General features: G+C 45.7%; 1 protein-coding gene across 3 annotated transcripts in view; it reads right to left on the bottom strand.

Moving 5' to 3' along the window:
- akap9 (A kinase (PRKA) anchor protein 9) overlaps nt 1-20,888 on the bottom strand; it is a 58,399-nt gene that overhangs the window by 36,902 nt on the left and 609 nt on the right. For all 3 annotated transcript variants that reach the window (XM_067256552.1, XM_067256554.1, XM_067256553.1), the window contains exons 2-11: nt 13,944-14,252; nt 10,038-10,082; nt 9,403-9,462; nt 8,442-8,585; nt 7,406-7,561; nt 6,699-6,896; nt 3,423-6,578; nt 2,105-2,185; nt 557-710; nt 31-250 (exon numbers count right to left, since the gene is read on the bottom strand). In XM_067256552.1, the coding sequence (XP_067112653.1) occupies nt 31-250; nt 557-710; nt 2,105-2,185; nt 3,423-6,578; nt 6,699-6,896; nt 7,406-7,561; nt 8,442-8,585; nt 9,403-9,462; nt 10,038-10,082; nt 13,944-14,252 (4,523 nt within the window). The remainder of the gene's footprint in view (nt 1-30; nt 251-556; nt 711-2,104; nt 2,186-3,422; nt 6,579-6,698; nt 6,897-7,405; nt 7,562-8,441; nt 8,586-9,402; nt 9,463-10,037; nt 10,083-13,943; nt 14,253-20,888) is intronic.

Genomic DNA, 20,888 nt, shown 5'->3' with positions numbered 1-20,888 from the left:
GACCTGATCTCGGCCTGGGATTAGGATTACCTGATCTGGGTGCCGGGGTCCTCATGCAGGCGCTGTCGCAGCACCATGAGCTCTGTGGCGTGACGCTGCTCACTCTCCTCCGCCTGCTGACGGTGGGAGGACCGGAGACGCTCCACCTCCTGCTGGTGCCTCTCCTCCAGCTCAGCCCGCTGCTTCTGCAGCTCCACCTCCAGTCCGCCCGGGCCCTGGGCGGGGGGCGCCGGGGCCTGCTCGGGGGCGCCTGGAGGGGGTAGACGGGAGGGGGAGTGGATGGGAGGGAGGGGGAGGTAGAGGAGCATGTGGGAGTGCAGGTGAAAGTGGTAGAAGGGAGGGCGGGTGAGTGAGTGGAGGGGGGTAGAGGCGCAGGTGGAGCGGGGTAGATTGTTAGTGGAGAGGAGGGGAGGTGAGGGGGAGGAAGATGGGTGAGTGGAGGGGGGGGAGGAAGATAGACAACCCAAACACACATTTAAACTTACAAACGCCTTCTCTAAGCCTGCCACACGAACACACACACACACACACACACCCAAAAACAAAACACACTCACCGGTGCCTCTGTGTTCCTCCAGGCGGGCCTGCCCCTGCCCCTGAACCAGGGTGTGTGAGTGGGCGGCCGCCCGCTCTCGAAGCAGCTCCAGCTGGGCAGCATGGATCTGAGACAGGCTGATGCGCTGGGCCTCCAGCTGCAGCTTACACTCCGTCTGAGAAATCAGGTCAAGTAGGACTTTACTTTATACCCAGAGGTAAAGATATAGATATATGTTGTGTGGTAGAAAAAAAATCTATAAATATTAAACAACGCACAATATCACAAGTCAAAACAGAAGTATGAATCTGATGATGAAATGAGAACACAGCAGGGATGCAAAGGTTCAGCGGTTAATGTCAGGAAATTGATCAAATCAAATCAATCTTTACAATTGTTTCCCCTCTCTCCCATGTACTATAAGTCACATCCCTGTGTTTAGATTTCGGTCTGGTTGAGTTTATCACCACTAGTCAATGAATTTGCTGATATTTTTTGTTGAACTGCCTTAAAAAGGTTTCGGATGCGTGTTCCTTTGAGGACAGACAGAAAGGGAAAAGTGTATTAAGCCTAATGGCCTCGGTATTCGGACCAGTCATGGGTCTTTGTGGAACATCCATCTCCTTTGTCGCTAAGGGGGCGTGTGAATGGTTTTGCTTCCGCTCACGAGGCGTGCATAGGTGCCTTGAATGGGCATGTTATCTTGGAGGTGTTTCTACGTTGCGGATGGAACACCTGCATTAGCATAACATGAGAGGGTCCAGCAGCATCTGTTCTACCGACACAACACAAAGGATGTCCATTGTAAGCTCTTGCCTCTCCTTTCTCTACATCTCTGTACCTCCTTTCTCCCTCTTCAGTTCTCTACCTCTCTCTCTACCTCCCTCCCTCTCTTCAGTTCTCTACCTCTCTCTCTACCTCCCTCCCTCTCTCTTCAGTTCTCTACCTCTCTCTCTACCTCCCTCCCTCTCTCTTCAGTTCTCTCCCTCCCGTTTTCCCTCTCTCCCCCTGTCATTCTCTACCTCTCTCCCTCCCCCCTTTAACAATTCCCCTTTCGCTCTCTACCTCCCTCCCTCTCTCTCTCTCCATTTCTCTGTCTCCCTCTCCCCCCCCTCTCCCTCTCCCCCTCTCTCCATCATGAACGTGTTGCAGCTGCACTCATGCAACATCACAACGTCCTTCCTTTTGAAATACTTCAATCGAGCCACAGCACATCCTGAAAACAATACCAGACGCTCCCAGGGCCAATTTGTGTGTGACGCATTAAAATAATGTTATTGCGAGACCACCGTGACCCGCGCTGTCACAGCGGCTCCGACGCCCGCCATTCTGGGCTGGAATCGAACCCCTACCCTTCAAACGAATCCCCCCCCAAAAAAGAAAAATAGTTTTTTCTTTAGTCAACCCACGCCGGAACTACTACTGTATTCCTTTAGCTTCCAACAGTCCTGTGCGGAGCCCCAACAGGTTCCTGTATCGACCTTTGACCCCCTGGCTGTAGCCGTTTGAAGCATCAAAGTGACTCAGAGCTGAAAAAGCACAGAGGATGTGAGCTTTATTGACATTTACATGCTCTGTAGACTCCATCCTCGCCTCTCGTTGCTGGGCTACAGCGTCGGGCGCTGGCTCCACCCCTCTGCTCCTCTGCTCCTAGGGGAAGAGTCGAAACAAACGCATCACCGCAGCTTGTGAGCGAATCTGTCGATTTTTTGCTGACAAACTGCGGGAAGATTTATGAAACGACTACACAAAGTGGTTAATGTTCAAGGACGATGCGGAATGGTTGACAACTTCCTGAAAAGCAATGTCAAGTGAGCAGTATTGCATTTTGTTGTGAAGCACTTTGTGATTTTTATCTGTGAGAGGTGTTATACAAATACAGTAGTGTATGCGATCTACTATAGCCACTGTGGTGCTGGTTATATTTAAGCTGTTTGTCTGTAGAAACCTGTTGCTTGCACTGATCATGAAGGTCCTGCGTAGCCCCTTATCAAGTCCTTCCAATGAAAGACAGGCAGAGGGATAGAGCGGTGTTTTAGATGCTGAGAAGCAGCCTTGTCACAAAGGTGAGATCCACACAGAATGATGTGACAAAATGGCTTCTCACCTCTGACCAACACTTACTCCCCTGAAACTACAATGCCTGTTTTTCTTAGTAAAAGCCGAGTTACATTGCCAGAGAGATAGATGTACTTGACGAGAGAAGATTCCCTCAGGCATTTTTATTATTTATTTAAAATGTTTAAGCTTTGAAGATAAGGATCATAACTTGTTGTTATTAAGAATGCATATGGGCTTGACATAGGGAAACTTACACTGTGGTGCACATGAAGAGGAATATCAATTCAGTTCATCTGTCTGCTGTTTGTACCTTCTGCATGCGTGTTATTATCTCCAACTTGAGTCTCTCATAAACACAGTGTCTCACAAACACAGTCTCTCATAAACACAGTGTCTCATAAACACAGTCTCTCATAAACACAGTCTCTCATAAACTCCAAATGGTTTGTCTGATATCTACAGGAAGATACCAAGCCTCTTTTTTTCATGTATATAAAGGTTCTAATGCATAGAAACCCTTTGTAATTCACAAGTGTGTCTGAAAATGTCATATTTTCCATTTTGTTTTTAAAAACAAAACCCCATTTTTCGCCCAGGTATTAATTATACATTTCTGAGTACCCTGTGTATTTAAACCGATATCATATTAAGCGTGACGTTTCGACAGCAGCAATTAGTTTTCGGTGTAATTTCAATCACAATACAACCATTTTAACAAGCCAATCCAACGTATAATTCCATGAGTCCCTTGAAAAAAGGCAAGGCACTTATCGTAGCGGGGGCTGTCAGCTGCAACTACAGCGGCAGGAGCAAGTAAAATCCCTACCTTGTTCTCTACGTCGTTGTCGTGGCACCCATCTGCGGCGTCTTCCTCCCTGACCCTCTGCCGCGAGCGCGTCTCAACCAGGCTCTCCATCTGAGCCCGTGTCTCCCGCTCTGCAGCGCTTCCAGCCTGTTCTCCCTCGCACGCCCCAGCCCCCTCCTCCTCCTCCTCCTCCACCTCCTCCTCCTTTCTCTCGGCTCTCTCTCCTGCCTGGGCTGAGCTGTTGCGATCCTGCTTCCCCCTCTGCCGTCTCCTGCGCCTGCTTGACCCCGAGGGCTTCGATGAGGGGTCGCGTTCTGCAGGTCCCTCCCTGGTCTTCTGGACCTTCGCCTCCGCCGGCTTGGAGGCTCCCACTTGGCCCTGGAGCTCGCGGGCGGACCGGAGGTAGTCGCGCTCCTTTTCGGCTTTCTGTAACGAGGAGCGCAGCCCCTCCACCTGGTCCCGGAGGGACGTGATCTGGAGGGTGTGATCCTGGAGGGTGTGATCCTGGAGGGTGTGATCCTGGAGGGTGTGATCCTGGAGGGTGTGATCCTGGACGGAGCACGCTGGAGACTGCGCTGCGTTCCGTAGCTCGGAACTCTCACTCTGAGCAGCTCTCGACGCCCGTCTGTCCATTTTTAATTCGCTCTCCCTTTTCTTTGAGGTCTCTCGCTCTCTTTTCAGTTCTCCCTCCAGGTTTTCGTTTCGGGAGATGACCTCCTTGTTCTCAGTCCTGACCTGTGTCAGCTCTGCCTCTAGCTGCTCTGCCTCCCTCTGTGTAACAGACAGACTCTCAGTAACTTCAGATAGCCTGGCGGTCAGGCTGTCCTTCTCACTCAGGGCAACCTCCAGCTTCTCCATCACTTCAGTAGCATCTTTCTCCGTAAGTGCAGAGTCCCCTGCAGAGATGTGTTCCACTTCACGGTGCTCTTTAACCTCCAAATTTCGTGACTCAAGGCTTTGGATTTTTGCTTCGAACTCGAGTGTCTCTTTTAGTCGAATTTTTTCCATCTGTGCCTTCACCTCAATCAGGCAAGAGTACTCCTCCTTCAGCTCCTGGTAGTTAACTTCAAAGTTTTTTTCAGCAAAAGAGAAAGTACTCTTTTGTTTTTCGACCTCCCCTCTGAGCTCAACAACCTGTTGCTGCCTTTGTTCGTTTTCTGATGTAAGAGACTTAATCGTTTTATTTTGTGACTCCACCTCCTCTTTTAAGGCTTCATTGTTCCGTCTCAAAATCATCTTCTCGGATTCCTGCGCTTTCCATTTTTCACCCCAGCCCGTTTCTTTCTCCTTGATTTGGTTTTCCAGCAGTTCGTAGTTCCTGAGCACTTTCTGGACCTCCCTCTCCAACCGAACTCGTTCCTCTCCTCCCTTTCTCAGCTCCTCCACCTCCACCTGCAGCTCCCTCTGCTGATCCAGCAGCTCATCGGCTCTGGAGCTATGCAGAGCGAGTTTCAAGTCTTCTTTCAGCGCCACGATCTGGTGCATCAGCTCGTCCCGCTCCGAGGCAGACGCCGCCCGCTCCCCCTCCATCGAGCGCAGCCTATTCTCGTAGCCGCTGCGCGTCAGCTCCGACGCCCGCTCGTGCTTGACGGCCGCCTCGTTCAGAAGGTTCTCCGCGTTGAGGCGGCTCTCCCTCTGGAGGTCCTCCCTCAGGAGGGTGAGCTCCTCCTCGTGGCTGAAGAGGAGCTGCGTTCTCAGCCTGTCCAGCTCCGCCTCCTGGGACTGGGCCATGCGGTCCAGCACCGCGTCCTTCTCCCGCTCCATCATCTCCAGCTTGATCTTGTAGTTCGTCGTCTCCGATTCGTGCTTCACCTCCGCTTCCTCGGACGCCTCCCCGGCGGCGACCAGCTGCGCCTTCAGCCCGTCGATGGTTTCCCGGAGTTTCCTCAGCTCGCCGTCGAGTTTCTCCTGCGAGGCGGCGCTCAGGGACTCTTGCTCCGCCCTGGACGAGCACAGGTCCCTGAGCAGGTCCCTCACCTGGCCTTGGAGGTGGAGTTTGTCCTGGGCAACCTGGTTCAGCTCGCGGCTGTCTCTCTCCTGCAGCGCCCTGGCCTCCCTAAGCCTCTCCTGGAGCTCCGCGATCCTGCCGTCCAGCTCGGCCATCGCCTCGGGGCTCGGACCGAGGATGGGAGCGGCCTTCAGCGTCTCCAGCTCTGCGCGATGCTGCTCCGTCAGGCGGTCGATCTGCGCCGAGTGCTGCGAGCGAAGCTCCTGCTTCATCTGGACGATCTGCTGGCCGTACATCTCGTCCAGCTCGGCACGGAGATGCTCCAGCTTCCGGGAGGATGCCTCCTCCGTCCTCTGGAGTGACTCGCTGTCAGACAGGCTCCCCTGGTGGCATCGCTTCTGGAGGTTCTCCACGGTCCCCATCAGCTGCTGGATCTCACCGGACGACATCCGCTCCTTCTGTCTGGAACTTGACAGCTCCGCTTTGCAGCTTTCCAGATCCACCTTAGAGCTGTCCAATTGAGTTTTGTAGCTTTCCAGCTCCACCTTGGAGCTGTCCAATTGAGTTTTGTAGCTATCCAGCTCCACCTTGGAGCTGTCCAATTGAGTTTTGTAGCTTTCCAGCTCCACCTTGGAGCTGTCCAATTGAGTTTTGTAGCTATCCAGCTCCACCTTGGAGCTGTCCAATTGAGTTTTGTAGCTTTCCAGCTCCACCTTGGAGCTGTCCAATTGAGTTTTGTAGCTATCCAGCTCCACCTTGGAGCAGTCCAATTGAGCCTTGCAACTTTCCAGCTCTTGGGATTTTACAGTCATGTGCTGTCTGAGGTCATTCAGTTGTGTTTCTGAGACCGCCACTTCTCCTCTGAGCTGGGCCAGTAAGTGATCACTTTCCAACATGCCTTTTTCTCGCGCCGCAATCAGCAGGTCTTTCTCTCGTAGCCTCTGTGCGTGGGATTCCTCCTCCCTCCTTTCTACCAGCTCAAGTTCCTCCTTGAGATGTGCCAGTGTATGCTTATACCCTGTAATTATTGCAGTTTGTTCAGAAATCATCAAGTCTTTTTCATTCGCCCTTTGGGTAAACGATTCCTGCCCGCAGCCCGCGAGCGCTAGCTCCTCTTTAAGCTGGGCAAGGGCACGCTCGTGTCCCAACATCATTATTTCTTGTTCAGCAATCAGCAGGTCTTTTTCATTTAGCCTTTGTGCAAAAGATTCTTCTGTTCTCCTCTCAACCTACAAGAGAAAAGTAGGCCTTAGAAGAACCAATACTGGACAATGCCTGATCAATGTCTAAATAATACTATACAATGGAAAATATAAAATAAGATCTAAATAATCTCGAGCTTCACTCACCATCTCGGCTTCGCTGAGGCGGTGTTTGAGCTGACTGACCATCAGAAGCTGCTCCGCGCTTCTTTCCTCGTGACCTTTGACCTTGGCGGCCATGTCGTCCGCCTGCTGTTGGCAGAGGAGTATCTGCTGCCTGGCCTGCAGGAGGTCGGCTGCCGCGCTGCTGTGGCTGCTGTTACGCAATGTCTCTCCGGCCTGAAGCTGTCGATCAAAACCAGGGGATGGGAAGTTATTATTTACATTTCGTCATTTAGCAGACGCTCTTATCCAGAGCGACTTACAGTAAGCACAGGTACATTAGGGCAAGTAGGGTGAAGTGCCTTGCCCAAGGACACAACGTCATTCGACACGGCCGGGAATCGAACTGGCAACCTTCAGATTACTAGCCCGATTCTCTAACCGCTCAGCCACCTGACTCCTAGTTCAGTGGGAATCCGGGTTGGGGGAGGGGACGGACGGACATTTTTATTCATAAATGTATCTACAAATGTTTTTGTATATATCTTTATACAATGGTCTGGGTGAATAATTATGATCAGATGTCTCGAGTCTATGGCCACACTTGGGATTAGTTTAAGAAATGTGTGCTTGTGTGACTAAATTGCCTGCTTGGGTTCCCCTTTTTAAAGTTGGTAAGGAGGAACGAGTGTGTAAGGACATGACAGAACAAACCAACTAGAAGAAAAAAAAAGGGGGGGGGGGGGGTTTACCTGCTGGAACTGAATTTGCAGTTTCTGGCTCTGCTCAGTCATCTCCAGGAACTCTCTCATGATCTCGGCCTTCTCCTCCCGAGCCTGTTGGAGATTGGCTGTGAGCTGGGTGATGATGCTGTCCCGCTGTTTCAGAGCCGCTTCAAAGTCCTGCAGCTGAGAAAGAAGAAGGATTACTCTTCAAAGTCCCCATAAATTTCTTTTTTTATACGTCCTTAATACAACAAACACAAGATCAAGACCAGGCAGTTTCACTTGTCAAGCTTTGGAGTCTCTGCGAGACGCTATAAAATCAGTCAGGTGGCTTAGCGGTTAGGGAATCAGCCTATTACTCATTAGGTTGCCAAAATGACGTTGTGTCGTTGGGCAAGACACTTCACCCTACTTGCCTGGGGGAGAATGTCCCTGTACTTACTGTAAGTCGCTCTGGATAAGAGCGTCTGCTAAATGACTAAATGTAAATGTAAAAACATACGGTACATTCGCCAGGAAAGACAAATATAGGTTTTATTACTCATCCTCGGCCTGGTGCTCTATGATGAGGTCAGGGGTTATCATCAATCCAAAGCTGAGGGCTTATCAAGTATGTGCATTTATGTTAAGGCCAGTACAATTACATAATACCAGGTCGGTTTGAAGGACACATGATAACTGATGCAAAGTGGATGGAGTGGATCCAAACACTGTTTAACGCTACAACATTCAGCCAAAACATAAAAAAAAAAAACAGAACTCGCTAAAGAGGTGGGTAAAATGCAACAAAGATTGACGTCTATATGAAAAAAAAAAGAGCTTTGTCACGAAAGGGCAGACACCGAACCTTGAGTTCACGACAGGTCCGTTCACCGTCGGTCCCACCTTTGCTCACCATTACCTGCTGTACCCCTTTGCTCACCATTACCTGCTGTACCCCTTTGCTCACTATTACCTGCTGTACCCCTTTGCTCACTATTACCTGCTGTACCCCTTTGCTCACTATTACCTGCTGTACCCCTTTGCTCACTATTACCTGCTATACTCCTTCGTTCACTATTACCTGCTGTACCCCTTCGAAGGCAGACCGGACCTCCTCCAGTTCTCCTCTCAGCTCCTCCACCGCCCGGCTTTTGGCTTCCAGTTCATCCTCCACGTCCTGGACACGTCCTTCCTTTCCCTCCTTCTGCAGAGGGTCCACTTCCTCCTGGAGAACAGACAAGGACAGCTGGCTAAGCCATCGTAGACAAGGCCTGCCCCTCCCCCCAGTGAACAGGGCAAAGGAAGCATCTCAGTGATCACTTAGCTTGCAGACAATCAACACCGGACCGACAGAGAGAGTGACAGAGAGAGAGACAGACAGGCAGCTGTCGAGGAACGTGATGCGACAAGTGGCCCGATAACTTCACCTTTAGCAGATGTCTTGTTACTTTGAGACTCCATTATCCCTATCTGCTATATACTGTGGCACTAACAAGCCATCCATTTCTCTAGCTTTCTCATTTCCCTCCCCCTGGCTGCCTGCAAACACCATTACCTGTGCCATGGCAATTGAATAGCTCTTATACAACGGCCATCACCCTCCCTCCCTCCTTCTATTCCCCACCTCCATTCTCCTTCCCCTCTCTCTCTGATATTCTCTCTCTGTCTCTCTCTCCAACTTCAAGAATAATTTACAGCACTGAAATGTCACGTAGACCTCATTCACCCCCCCGTCCATTCAAACCACTCTCCATCCTCCCTGTAAAATAGTTATTAGCTTAAGAGATGACCATCTCTGGGGTGGTGAAGGCCATAGACTCCCAAACATGCATAATTTTAATGAAGCACATACTGAAATCCCAGAGGCATAGAATAAAAGGCACTTGGTTAGTGAGTTAGCGGGCAATCTTGGTTATCTTGGCAGTATGTTCATTGTGTGCTAAGGAAACAGTACAGCATAGAAGGAGAGTGCAATGGAGCATTAAGTCATAGTTCATCAGCAAGACAGCGCAAGACTTGCTCATTGATCGTCTTTACTATACCCAGATAAACTCCGTGTAGGACTGCATTGGGATCTCAGTCGTCTCATGGCATCCGTTTACCTGTCAATTCACAATGCTACTGTTGAGTCTGTCATCTCAGTCCCATTACCAGGCTAATTATGATGGTGGTTACGCACAAAGTGAAGAACACAATTAAATCTGGTATTTGATTTTTCCTAGTCTGCGTCACACTGCATTGTAACGGCACTCTTCATTAAGCCATTCAAATCAGTGTGTGACAGGAAAGGCTTTTAATGGCAGCTCTGAGAAAAAGGAGAGGGGAGAGGTGCAGGGACACGGCTTTGACTTTATCGAGTTAAGAGAAATAGCTGTGACTGGGTGAACCAAGTGCCTGGCAACAAGCTAGTGGAGTCATGTGGTATTTTGTCAGAAGTGACCAGAGCCAACATGCCTGGTATTAGAATTCATCCCTGGTTGAAGCACTTTAAATCTGATTAAATTCCAATTCCTAAAACCCTATTCTTGGACATACATTTAGGTTTACCATAGACAAAGATTGACAAATTCATCAACTCTCCTTGTGGGGTATATTCAAACAGTGTTCCAAGTGTTGCGGTTGTGTGTTGTTGTGAAAATGGTTCTTGGTAAATGTAACCGCCTACATTTCTACTCACCTCAGACGAATAGTCTTCAGCTGTGGTGGACAGCTCACTCTCAGGCTGCAACGGAAATACAGTAACACTGTTAGACAGGGGAGTCAGGTGGCTGAGCGGTTAGGGAATTGGGCTAGTTATCCAAAGGTTGCTGGTTCGATTCCTGGCTGTGCGAAATGACGTTGTGTCCTCGGGCAAGGCACTTCACCCTACTTGCCTCGGGGGGAATGTCCCTGTACTTACTGTAAGTCGCTCTGGATAAGAGCGTCTGCTAAATGACAATGTAAATGTAGACTTCATCAGCACATCAAGGGGACAATATGAAGATAAACAAAAGTCTACATGACAAAAAAATACAATCAAAAAATATTAAGATATTGAAGTCTGTAGGACCAAGATCAAACATGGGTACGACTAAACTAAGCAACTAAACAGTGCTGGAGAAAGATGATGTCCATATCCATAGGAGACTTAGTGCTACTTTCACACTGGTTGTCTGATCTCTTCACTTGATTTGATTATTTTAAATTCAACAGCAAATGTATTCAGCAGAGCTTATAGGACACAAGAATACTACAAAGTTGTGGCCATGGAGCTCAGAGTTATTCATTTATTTTGTATCATTCTCAAACAAGGACACATCTGGTGCTTTCCCCATCCCATGATTTATACGAAAATAATAAAGGATGCCAAAACACTAGAATTTAACAGCGTTGCAACAAAACATAATTGATGCACCTTGAAACACACTAAACCCAACAATCTAAACCTGTGTCGTTATGAAACACCATCAGCACCTCTCTCTCCCACATGTGAACATTCTTGGCCCATACGTCCAAACATGCTAAAGACCCCCTGTTCTGTGTAAGCAACAAGTGTCTTAACTGACATTGGTTGGTTGCTATACCAAAACAAGCGGTTAGCTCTACCACAGACATACTGTAGCATAAATCTCCTCTGCCACCTCTCTCTCTCTCTCTCTCCCTTTCTGCCGCATATTCAAGTGCCTAAGAGAGGACACTTTGAAGCTCCGGTGTTTCCACAGCAACCCCTCTCTCTCTCTCTGAGGGGAGAAAGTTGCGTTGCTACTTGCAACATCTCTGTGGTAATTCAATTGAGGGCCCAGGCCAATTACACTTTTTTTTGTCTCTTAAAATAAATGTCAAATGATTTATACACTAATAGCAAACATATATTTATTTTTTTAGCACAGATAGATTCGTCATTTCAAAGCACATAGGCAGATTTTGTTTTTGAAGGGTCATTTTATGCCATACAAGGGAACAAACACCTGTTAAGATATTTTGGTTTTGAGAAAGCCAAGATATATTTCCATCACAGTTTGATGAAGATTGTGGAAAGTTTGTACAAACTAAACAAAATGTCTTCCAATGAGTCAGTGCTTCCTTTCGGCATTAGCGTACATTAAATAATATTCTCTATTAAAGCTGCATTATGTGAAATTATTAAATAAATTCAAGTATGAGAAACAGCACCCCCAACTCTTGTCTGACTGTCCAAGCTGTCCTCCAGCTCATGTTTGATTGACAGTGGTTTCATGAATTAAGCAAAGGAGGAAGTCCCACCTCGCTGAAGGCGATTGGATGGAACATGTTTGCAGCCACATAATTGGCTGGAAAGTAGCGGGCCGCTCTTACATGAGAAAGTACCATTCCACAGGAACTGAGCTGTCAGTGTTGCCAAACGACTCTCAGAGGGCCTCAAATTGTGCACAACAGCTTTTTACTTAAAGAATCGGACAAATGGACAGTTAGCTTTGAGCCAACCTTTACTAAGACTTGATAATATTATATACTTGATAAGGACTTTGATCATGTAAAATGAAATTAAAACATTATGGTAATAAAATCGACTGGCAGATACAGTATGAAGGCAGGAAACATCCATATGCAGCTGATCACAGCGGACAGTCATCATAATTACACAAACAAAGGACATTTGGGAGGAACAAAAACCCCAAACATATATATAGCAATCTGTCTCTTCATTTTCTAACTCTAGTTCGTCTCTAATCTGGCGAAAGCTCGCAAGGTCGCGAGATCCTCCAACACAGACTGAGGTATCTCGACCTGTTTAAAAAAGCCGATTGTCTGTTGCCACGGCAACTCGTTTTCATTCTTTTTTTTTTCTTTCCCGCCATAGCCTATGTGGTAGTGGTGGTGTCGCCGGGGGGGGGGGGGGGGGGGGATGACACAAGTGTTTGAAAAGAAAAGAGGTGGGAAAGAGGAGGAAGGATAGCAATTCTTTCATCCATGCTTTCCTTCTGAGGACGATAGCACAGAGTTTTTTGTCTGGTGAGGTCTGAATGAGCTGGAGGGTTGCTGATTGTCTGTGAAAACACGGGAACTATTTCACAGCGAGGAGGTAGTCAGTTGAGCTGAGTCACGCACTTAATGAAAAGCTGTTCGAGGAGGAAAGTGCAAGGGCCCTCCGAAGTCTCTCTGGCTCTGCTTTCAAACTAAAATCTTTGTCTGAGAGAGAGCTCACATTCGTTCAATCCCTTAAGCATCAGTATGGTACACCATGTTTAATGCCTCGTCAAAAAATCCCCAAGATACGTGTTTGTGGTTGGCTTAAGACTTGTAGCAAAAAGCTGAACTAGGCAGATGGTACTTTGGTTGTATGGTGGTTTTTAATCAGTTCTTAATTAACTGAATTAGGAGTTTGTTAATTAGGCACACACAAAAACAGACAATTGCCGCCCTACTGGGAACAGACTTAAAGGTTACTGCTTTGCAGCAGTCAGAACAGCAATTGACGGGTTCATCAGAACATCATTAGGGATCATTATTTATTTTTCTCATGGCAAATAAAGGCTGCTAAAAAAACAACAACTATTGGTTGAGAGACCAACATGTGGCTTGAAATATATGTTCCTCTGGCTCAACGCATGTTTACATTTTTAAGCTCCAATAAGAAACTTTACTACATTAATTAGTGAATTAATTCAAATATGAGACGAAGAAGCATGCTACCATGCTTCTTCCAGCACAAATTTGATTGACAGTGGTTTCAATAAGACAAGGAAGAGGGCCCGCCTCGCCAGAGACGATTGGCTGGAACAGGATCGCTGACACGTAACTGGCTGGAAAGGAGCGGGCTGCTCCAAAATTAGAAAGTGATTCTGGCACTGAGCTGTCTGTGTTGCTAAACAACTCCCAGAGGACCTTAGTAGCTTACACAACATATTTATAGAGGACAAAGACTTTCTTCTTTTTTTTTTTTACTGAGAATCTTTTTTATCTGAAAAAAATCTTACGCATTGTACTTTTAAGAGGTTAAATTACAGGTGATAAACATGTTTTTTGTACGGGTGATAAATCTGTCGAAAATGGGACTTGGTGGTGATTCAGCAAGGGGCAACACAAACACAAAGCCATATGTTGTCCTCGTTCATATTCATCCATTTAATACTGAGCTTTTGTGGAACACAAAAGTAGCTCATGGCAACAGTAGAATTTTCAAGTCTTTGTTCTGATATCTAAGACTTGGCACATTCAGTTCAAATGGATTCAGACTATTTCTTTGATGCTGCAAATTGAAAACTTTTGTAGTCCAGCTTAGAACTAAATATCCACACTTAACAAAAAAAAAACTACAATTTAAGTGACATTCTGGTTGAAGCTTCTGTATGTAGGCAAAATCATGATAAAGTCAAACTTGCTATTAATAACATTTTAACAGCATAGATTGAAAGATGGAGATAAGAATACAATACCTCTGTATTAAGTTATATTGATATTGTCTGATAACGCTGCCCTGTGAACGTAATATGCTTCATACTCAAGTTACTCGACTATATTAAACTGAGTGTTACTTATGACATTTCAAGGAGGGTGAATATGTGTTTGGCAGAGGCCGTTAACTCGATCGATTAGTTCCCAAACTCATCTAAGGGATGTTTACCTCTATGGTGTACGTTTGATCATGTTTGACCGTCTCTCCGCTGCGCAGGGTCCTGGCAAAGCTGTACTCCGTTCTGGTCGGTGCCTGGTCCCCTTCCTCTCCTCCGCCTCCTCCGCCTCCTCCGCCTCCTCCGCCTCCTCCGCCTCCTCCGCCTCCAGGGACTTCTTCCACCAGAGATTGATCATGCTCCGCCTCTCCGGCCCCTTGGCCATCTCCCTCAGAGTCCTCCGGCCCTTTCCTCCTTTTCTTCTTCTTCTTCTGCATCTTCTGTCCATCCGCATGTGCTTTCCTCTGCCGGTACTCAGCCAACTACAGCCAATCAGGGAAGAGAAGCACATCGACGGGGTCAATACACAGGTTACACAGTGTGCTGTCAGACATACAACAAATAAAACAAGACGTGTAACACTTGAACACATGCTCAGTTAAAAGTTAAATCAGGAAGACCTTCAAATGAGAAGGGACCACTTAGAGTGGTCTTCTATGACTGAAATAACGAATAAATTAAACAGTTGAGGAGCATGACAGGAAACCCACGGCAACGCTACATAGTTCGGTAAAGCGCAAGCGAAACATGTCAGGCATCCATGTTGTGTCCTTCCTCTTCATAAAGACTGACACATTTGTGTCTCACTGTGGCAGGCACTAATCTTTTAAACACCTGCTAAAAGGATTAGATTTTTTAAACTTCCTATATGTGAAAAATACACTTAGATAAGAACTTATTATCAGAGCATGAAGTGGGCAGTTAAATACCAAAATATGTTCTAACGATTTCAACAGTCCCCCAAAACATGCTTCTACAGTGACAGTTGCATTTGTACAGCTAGGGTTGCAAAGGGGCGGAAAGTTTCCGGTAAATTTCCGGAGCAGTATTGCAGACAGAGATTTCAATTATAGCTCGTAAAATATTGAAAGACATTTTTGGAGCTGTGAACTTAGTACAAATTTTGAACTATGAACTGAACTAGTTCATGTAGAAAGTGAACTTCCCCAACACTGTTTGTCATTACCTAGCATATTGATTACTTGGTAAACTGAAGCCATGTTCATTTTAATACCAAGTTTATTTGTATACAGTAGACTAACTTTTTACAGCAGTGAGAGTAGGATGTATGCATGTCCACACAAAAGTTGTATTATAAATGTTTGCATGCATGTCTGCTTATGACAAGGTAAATACAGTTAAATTACCCCAACATTTCCAGTTTATTCCTGTTAATTCCCGTATATTCCCGTATATTCCCGTTAATTCGAACAAATCCAAACTTCATATGTCTCTTGTAAAAAATCAAATCAAAATGTATTTGTATAGCCCTTTTTACACGCAAGCATGTCACAGAGGGCTTCACATACGCCCATAGAACTGCCCCTCAACCAACCTAAACCCTCAAGGAAAGGATTTTAAAAAGTGTTCATCTGAAACAGGGAGAGCATTTCTCCAAGATCTCCATCTATGACTAGCGTAACCAGGAAGTGTGCATACTTGATGCTATTTTGTAGATAAAGAAGAAACACTTGATGCTATATTGTAGATACAGAAGAAATGCCAACAGCTTTAGGACCGCAGGGGGTAAATGACAAGTCTTCCGTTCTGTTTGTTTTATAAAACGCCCATGTTCACTGTAGCAGATTTCCCACACCAAATTAGCATTACCTAAAATAAAAACACACATGGTCATGGCAACACTAATTCCCCCAGGCGCACGCACACAAACACCACGCACATGACACACACCCACCCACTTATTTTTTTATTTATTTTTTACAGCTAATCGCCATGTGGGAATGTGGGCAGTAATTACATGATTTAGACAGGAGAGGGGGAAAAATAAAACATATCCATTATGTATGAGCAACAGCTAGCAAGGTAAGAGACTAAACCATATGTCCAAGACCAAACCTGACAGCAGGCAGGCGGCATTGAGTCGGAAACAAACTTCACAGGAGGGCAAATGCGGGCACCAGGTATCACATGGAGAGACGCAATTGGACCCCTGTTACCAAGGTTACTGCAGTAATAGCAGATTACCTGGCCAGGGGTGGCCAACTTCTGCCCCGGGCTTCATCAGAAACAGTTTGATTTGAATTACAGTACTGCAGCTAATTATACACTGTCAGAAAAGGGTTCCCACTTGTAGCTAGCTATTATACTCCAGTCATACTAGCAAGCTTAGATAACCCTGCGCTGTATTTGTTTTCGTTAGCACTAATCATTTTAATTTTATCTCAATTCTGAAGCTGTGTCCGACAAATAACAACCAAAATTGAGAGAGGTGATGAAACCAGAGGATGAACGCCCTTTTGCCGTTTGTGCTGCGACGGATTCAAATTATTATCAACCAGAAAGTAGATAAGAAGTCTCGTCTCGGGACGCTTAATCTCAGTTGATCAATTTCAGATGACAGCGGGGTGGCCTATTTGGCAACAGACCACTGAGTTAAACTTGGATTGGAACGGGACATGCATACGGGTTCTACAGATTACATTGGTTATAACACCATCTACAGCCTCAAAGATACGATAGCGATGTTTCCAAACATTAAGGACAAACAAATAGGCGTCATTATAAGCATTCCCGGATCATTTCAATCACAAATAACAGGCTACATCTCAGCATGTTTGAAGGCTTGTTTGATGGTCGCTGTTGTGGCACATACATGTACAGTGTTTCTGCATCATTGCTGTCATCTAATTGAAATCTGTAGCCTAGCCTACATTTTGACGGAAAGGTGTAGGTCAGCTAATGCAGCCATTGGCTTCGTTCCAACGGAGCGATTATCTCTACCGCTTTGTCATCGTTTATCCCACTGATTACTAATGATAGATTAGCACAATTAACTCTAAAGGCAAGACTGTAGGGTCGGTATTTCTGGGCTACCCAATGCATTAATTATGGATTGGACGTGAGTATTTCTCATTAATCTTTTGAAGCACACACACCTACAAAGGAACGGACAATCGATATTTCAGTGTGTACTAACACAACACACACAAATACAGGCCTACATTGAACACAAACAAAAATCCAAATTGAGATCGCACCTTGAAACAAGGACAAATGTATTAATTCAGTTAGAGAACTGACAGCGCTCTTACACCACCCTGACATCCAACCAACTCAGGTCTAGTCATCATAGGTTGGTTTAGGTACAGTTCTGTGGGCGTATGTGAACCCCTCTGTAGCACTGCTTGTAAAATGAGCTGTCCAAATAAAATGTTATTTGATCTAATACTTTGTTCTGCAGTTCATCCCAGAGAGGCTTGTACCTAGCCTGAACACAGGCTTCCTGGACAGTGAAGGCTGATTAATCACACAAGCTAAAGATCAATATGAAACAAAGTCAGACAAATCTTAGCTCAGGTCAGCCAAGCCTGACTCAGCAGAAGAAGAACAGGAGGATGTAATTGGTTGTAAGAAGGAAGTGAATAGTACACCTATGGGACTTTGTAACCAGTGGCAAAACTCTGCTATCAATTTTGGGGGGACAATTATATGACATTTTCTCAAGAGAAATTCCTGAGGGGGACACCAAAATTACTGCTGTAACACATAGCCTACATTGTAATAAGTTAAATGTAAATTATTAATATAATTTAAATTTGCTTATGTTTACAGTGATTTATTGGGGGGGACAAATCATATTTCTCCCATGATGGGGGGGTCATGCCCCCCAGGATTTCTGCCTATGGTTGTAACAGCAGCACACCTACACCAATTGTTTCTTTTGAACTTAAATCTCAATGAGAAAAAAACAGGCAATAATATAAACCTCTCTTGGAAATTGCTTTGGATAAAAGCGTCTGCTAAATGAATAAATGTAAACCACTGCTTGTAAACAGAAAGCTATACTGTTAACCATGTGGCAAAGCAAATTCCTTGTCTGTGCAAACTTTCATGGCGAATAAATCCCTTTCTGATTCTGATTCTGATTCTGAGTGATTTGCATCTTATTCTCAAGGACTTGGAGTACATGGTCGCACCACATGAAATCTCCTGTCACCGGGAAGATCACATGTTACTGGGAAGATCACATGTTACTGGGAAGATCACATGTTACTGGGAAGATCACATGTCACTTGGAAGATCAGCAGCAACATAGCCTGTCTGATCCACAGCAGGCCCAACTAACACCATCATGAAAAAACCCAAACTAGTAACAAGTCTTATGGTAGGAAAACTTAAAGGTCTCAACTAAAAAGGCCCTTCTCCAGATGAAATAAATGCATCCATCGGGGCTTCATCGAGTCTCCAGGGTGTTTCAAACAGAAAGTGTGGAGATTTCTTCTGAATTCCTTTTGAGGCTGGGAGCCTTCTGCGTCTCCGAGCCGGTTTTAAGATCCTCGTCAGGCGCAGTGTTGGTACACAACAGCTCCCTCTTCTTTAAATATTTAAACTTATTAGGGCTGGCAAGAGAACGGAGAAAATGCGAGGCACAATTACTTTACGGTGTAAACAACGAGAGCTTTCTGAAAGAAAACCAATAGTCTGGGATAGAATACATGCCCACAGCTACTGTTAGTGGTGCAATTGTTCCTAGGTGAAACATCAGTAAGGAGGATAAGGGAAGAAGATTGACCTTGTCTGTAGTGTGTTGCTAAGGAGCTGTCATAACACCAGGGGAGATAGGATGTCTTCTCTAGTATTCCAGGTAGCAACCTGGTATACAACAAATTTCAAGACTGCAGAAATTCTTCCAGGAGACTTGCAACAGAGGTGGGCTACTAAACTATGGTTCAGTCTATGGATCATCACTATCACTATCATCACTGTGTGGGAAATGTATGAGTTTTTCAAGCATGTCTCAAGGAGAATGTTTGAGAACATAATTTGTATGCGCAAGTGAAAAAACTTCAAAGTTGTAGACCCCTGTAAAATCTGGTTTATTCTACTTTGAGCTTTATGACTTAAGACAGGCCAATCAGAGTCAATTGATCAATCATTCTTAGTGTTCTAATGACTTCACCAAGGCCTGAAAGAAGGCCTTGTTAAGACCAGAATAAGCCATAGTAAGATCATAACCAGAAAAAAGGTTGCAAAGAGAGGCTAGCTTTACAGAATTACAACATATGTGTTCAAGAAGGCCCATCTGTAATGCATGCAGATAGAAAGTACGCACTTTCGATTGGACCGGTTCTGTAGAAAGTGCGGAGGAGAGCCAGATTGGTTTTACACTCTCTTTCTGATGAGGGGAGGCGACGGAGATTAAGCCTGAGTTAAATCAAGGAGATCAAGTCGTCCTGCTCTTACCAAAGCCTTCTACTAACTGCACTGCACGGCCTATTTGTAAAGTCAGTAGACAGTTCATCTGAGAGAACGCAACATCTTTCATCTGTGTGTTCGTTCGTGTCTGTGTGTTCGTTCGTGTCTGTGTGTTCGTTCGTGTCTGTGTGTTCGTTCGTGTCTGTGTGTTCGTTCGTGTCTGTGTGTTCGTTCGTGTCTGTGTGTTCGTTCGTGTCTGTGTGTTCGTTCGTGTCTGTGTGTTCGTTCGTGTCTGTGTGTTCGTTCGTGTCTGTGTGTTCGTTCGTGTCTGTGTGTTCGTTCGTGTCTGTGTGTTCGTTCGTGTCTGTGTTTCAACATAACGCTCGTCTTTCCCAGGAGCAGCAGAGCAGCGTTAAGGGCACCCCTTTTCACCTAGAAGGTTGCCATGGTGCTCCTCTGTGAGAAAACTACAAGGCTCAAGTTGAATCCAGCACATTCACTAGCACATCCGTTGCTAGTGTATCTAAAAAAATTCACGATGACAAAGAACAGCAGAACTAGGCTACACCTGGTATTGAAACTCTGGGCTGTGTTACCTCCCACAGTCTCATAACAGCTGTTATATTAACGCAACGCATCATGAATAAATAACAGGAGACGATCTCGAAGGGGATCTAACTTGTCCTCTACCCTAATCCTGGTTTGAACCCTCGCCTTACCTCAACCTTTCACTTCCGAAGCCGCTTGGCAGGCTTGTCCTTTAGGCAAGATACCGTGGCTTCTGAGACTGACTTAATACCGTTAAACACATGTTCGATTTTCAACGTAATTACTAAGGAAAAACACCTTACTTGGTTGATTAGAAACCAAGTACTTGATCTATTGATTTTTTGAGAGTCCCTTTATGTTTTAGGTGGAGATTCAAACAGACTTTACCTTTCAGCTACCTAGCTGGCACATCAGCCACTGGAAGACAGAGGTTCAGGAGACCTGGACTTGGATGGTACTACACATTGATTACTAGCACAAATTAAACCTCTAGCAACATGACAAGCAAGGGAGTCAGGTGACTGAGTGGTCAGGGAATCGGTCTAGTAAGCAAAATTATGTTGCGTCCTCGGGCAAGGCACTTCACCCTACTTGCCTCGGGGGAAATGTCCCTGTACTTACTGTAAGTCGCTCTGGATAAGAGCGTCTACTAAATGACTAAATGTAAATGACGAGATGCAGTGTCATGCGTTCAAGCTTTGTTGGGACACAAGCATCTGAGAAGGACCTTGTGTGCTGGGTAAATTACTGTGCCGAGTCTGTCATCATGACATTCTGAAGGACCTGTGGAGAGATGAAGTCTAATCAACCTCCCTACCCTATGAGCCTCACCAGGAGTATTTATAGACTGTAGCAGGGAAGTGGCTTGGTTATTTATAAACAATCTTCGGTATCGACTCTGTTGAGAACATTAAGGTTCGGTCTTGCTGAGACATTTTACGTTATGACAATAATGGCTGTTTTGACCTTGTGGCTGAAGGTATGCATGCAGATAAGCTTGCCTTTTTAATAATGTAAAGAGCCGTCTTTGTATGCAAGCTGGAATACTGGTACATTTCTGACACTGTAAAGTGGGGGGATGTTTTATGACCCAATTTATTGCCTATGGTTGATATGTAGTTCAGACAGCCGCCTTACATACATCCACTGACATGTGGGAAAACCAATTCGCCAAAGCGGGTAATGCCTTGACA

Source organism: Osmerus mordax, chromosome 18 (assembly GCF_038355195.1).
Source record: "Osmerus mordax isolate fOsmMor3 chromosome 18, fOsmMor3.pri, whole genome shotgun sequence".
Taxonomy (NCBI): Eukaryota; Metazoa; Chordata; class Actinopteri; order Osmeriformes; family Osmeridae; genus Osmerus; species Osmerus mordax.
The sequence above is the reverse complement of the archived record's forward strand: the minus strand, read 5'-3'. Positions and strand labels throughout refer to the sequence as shown.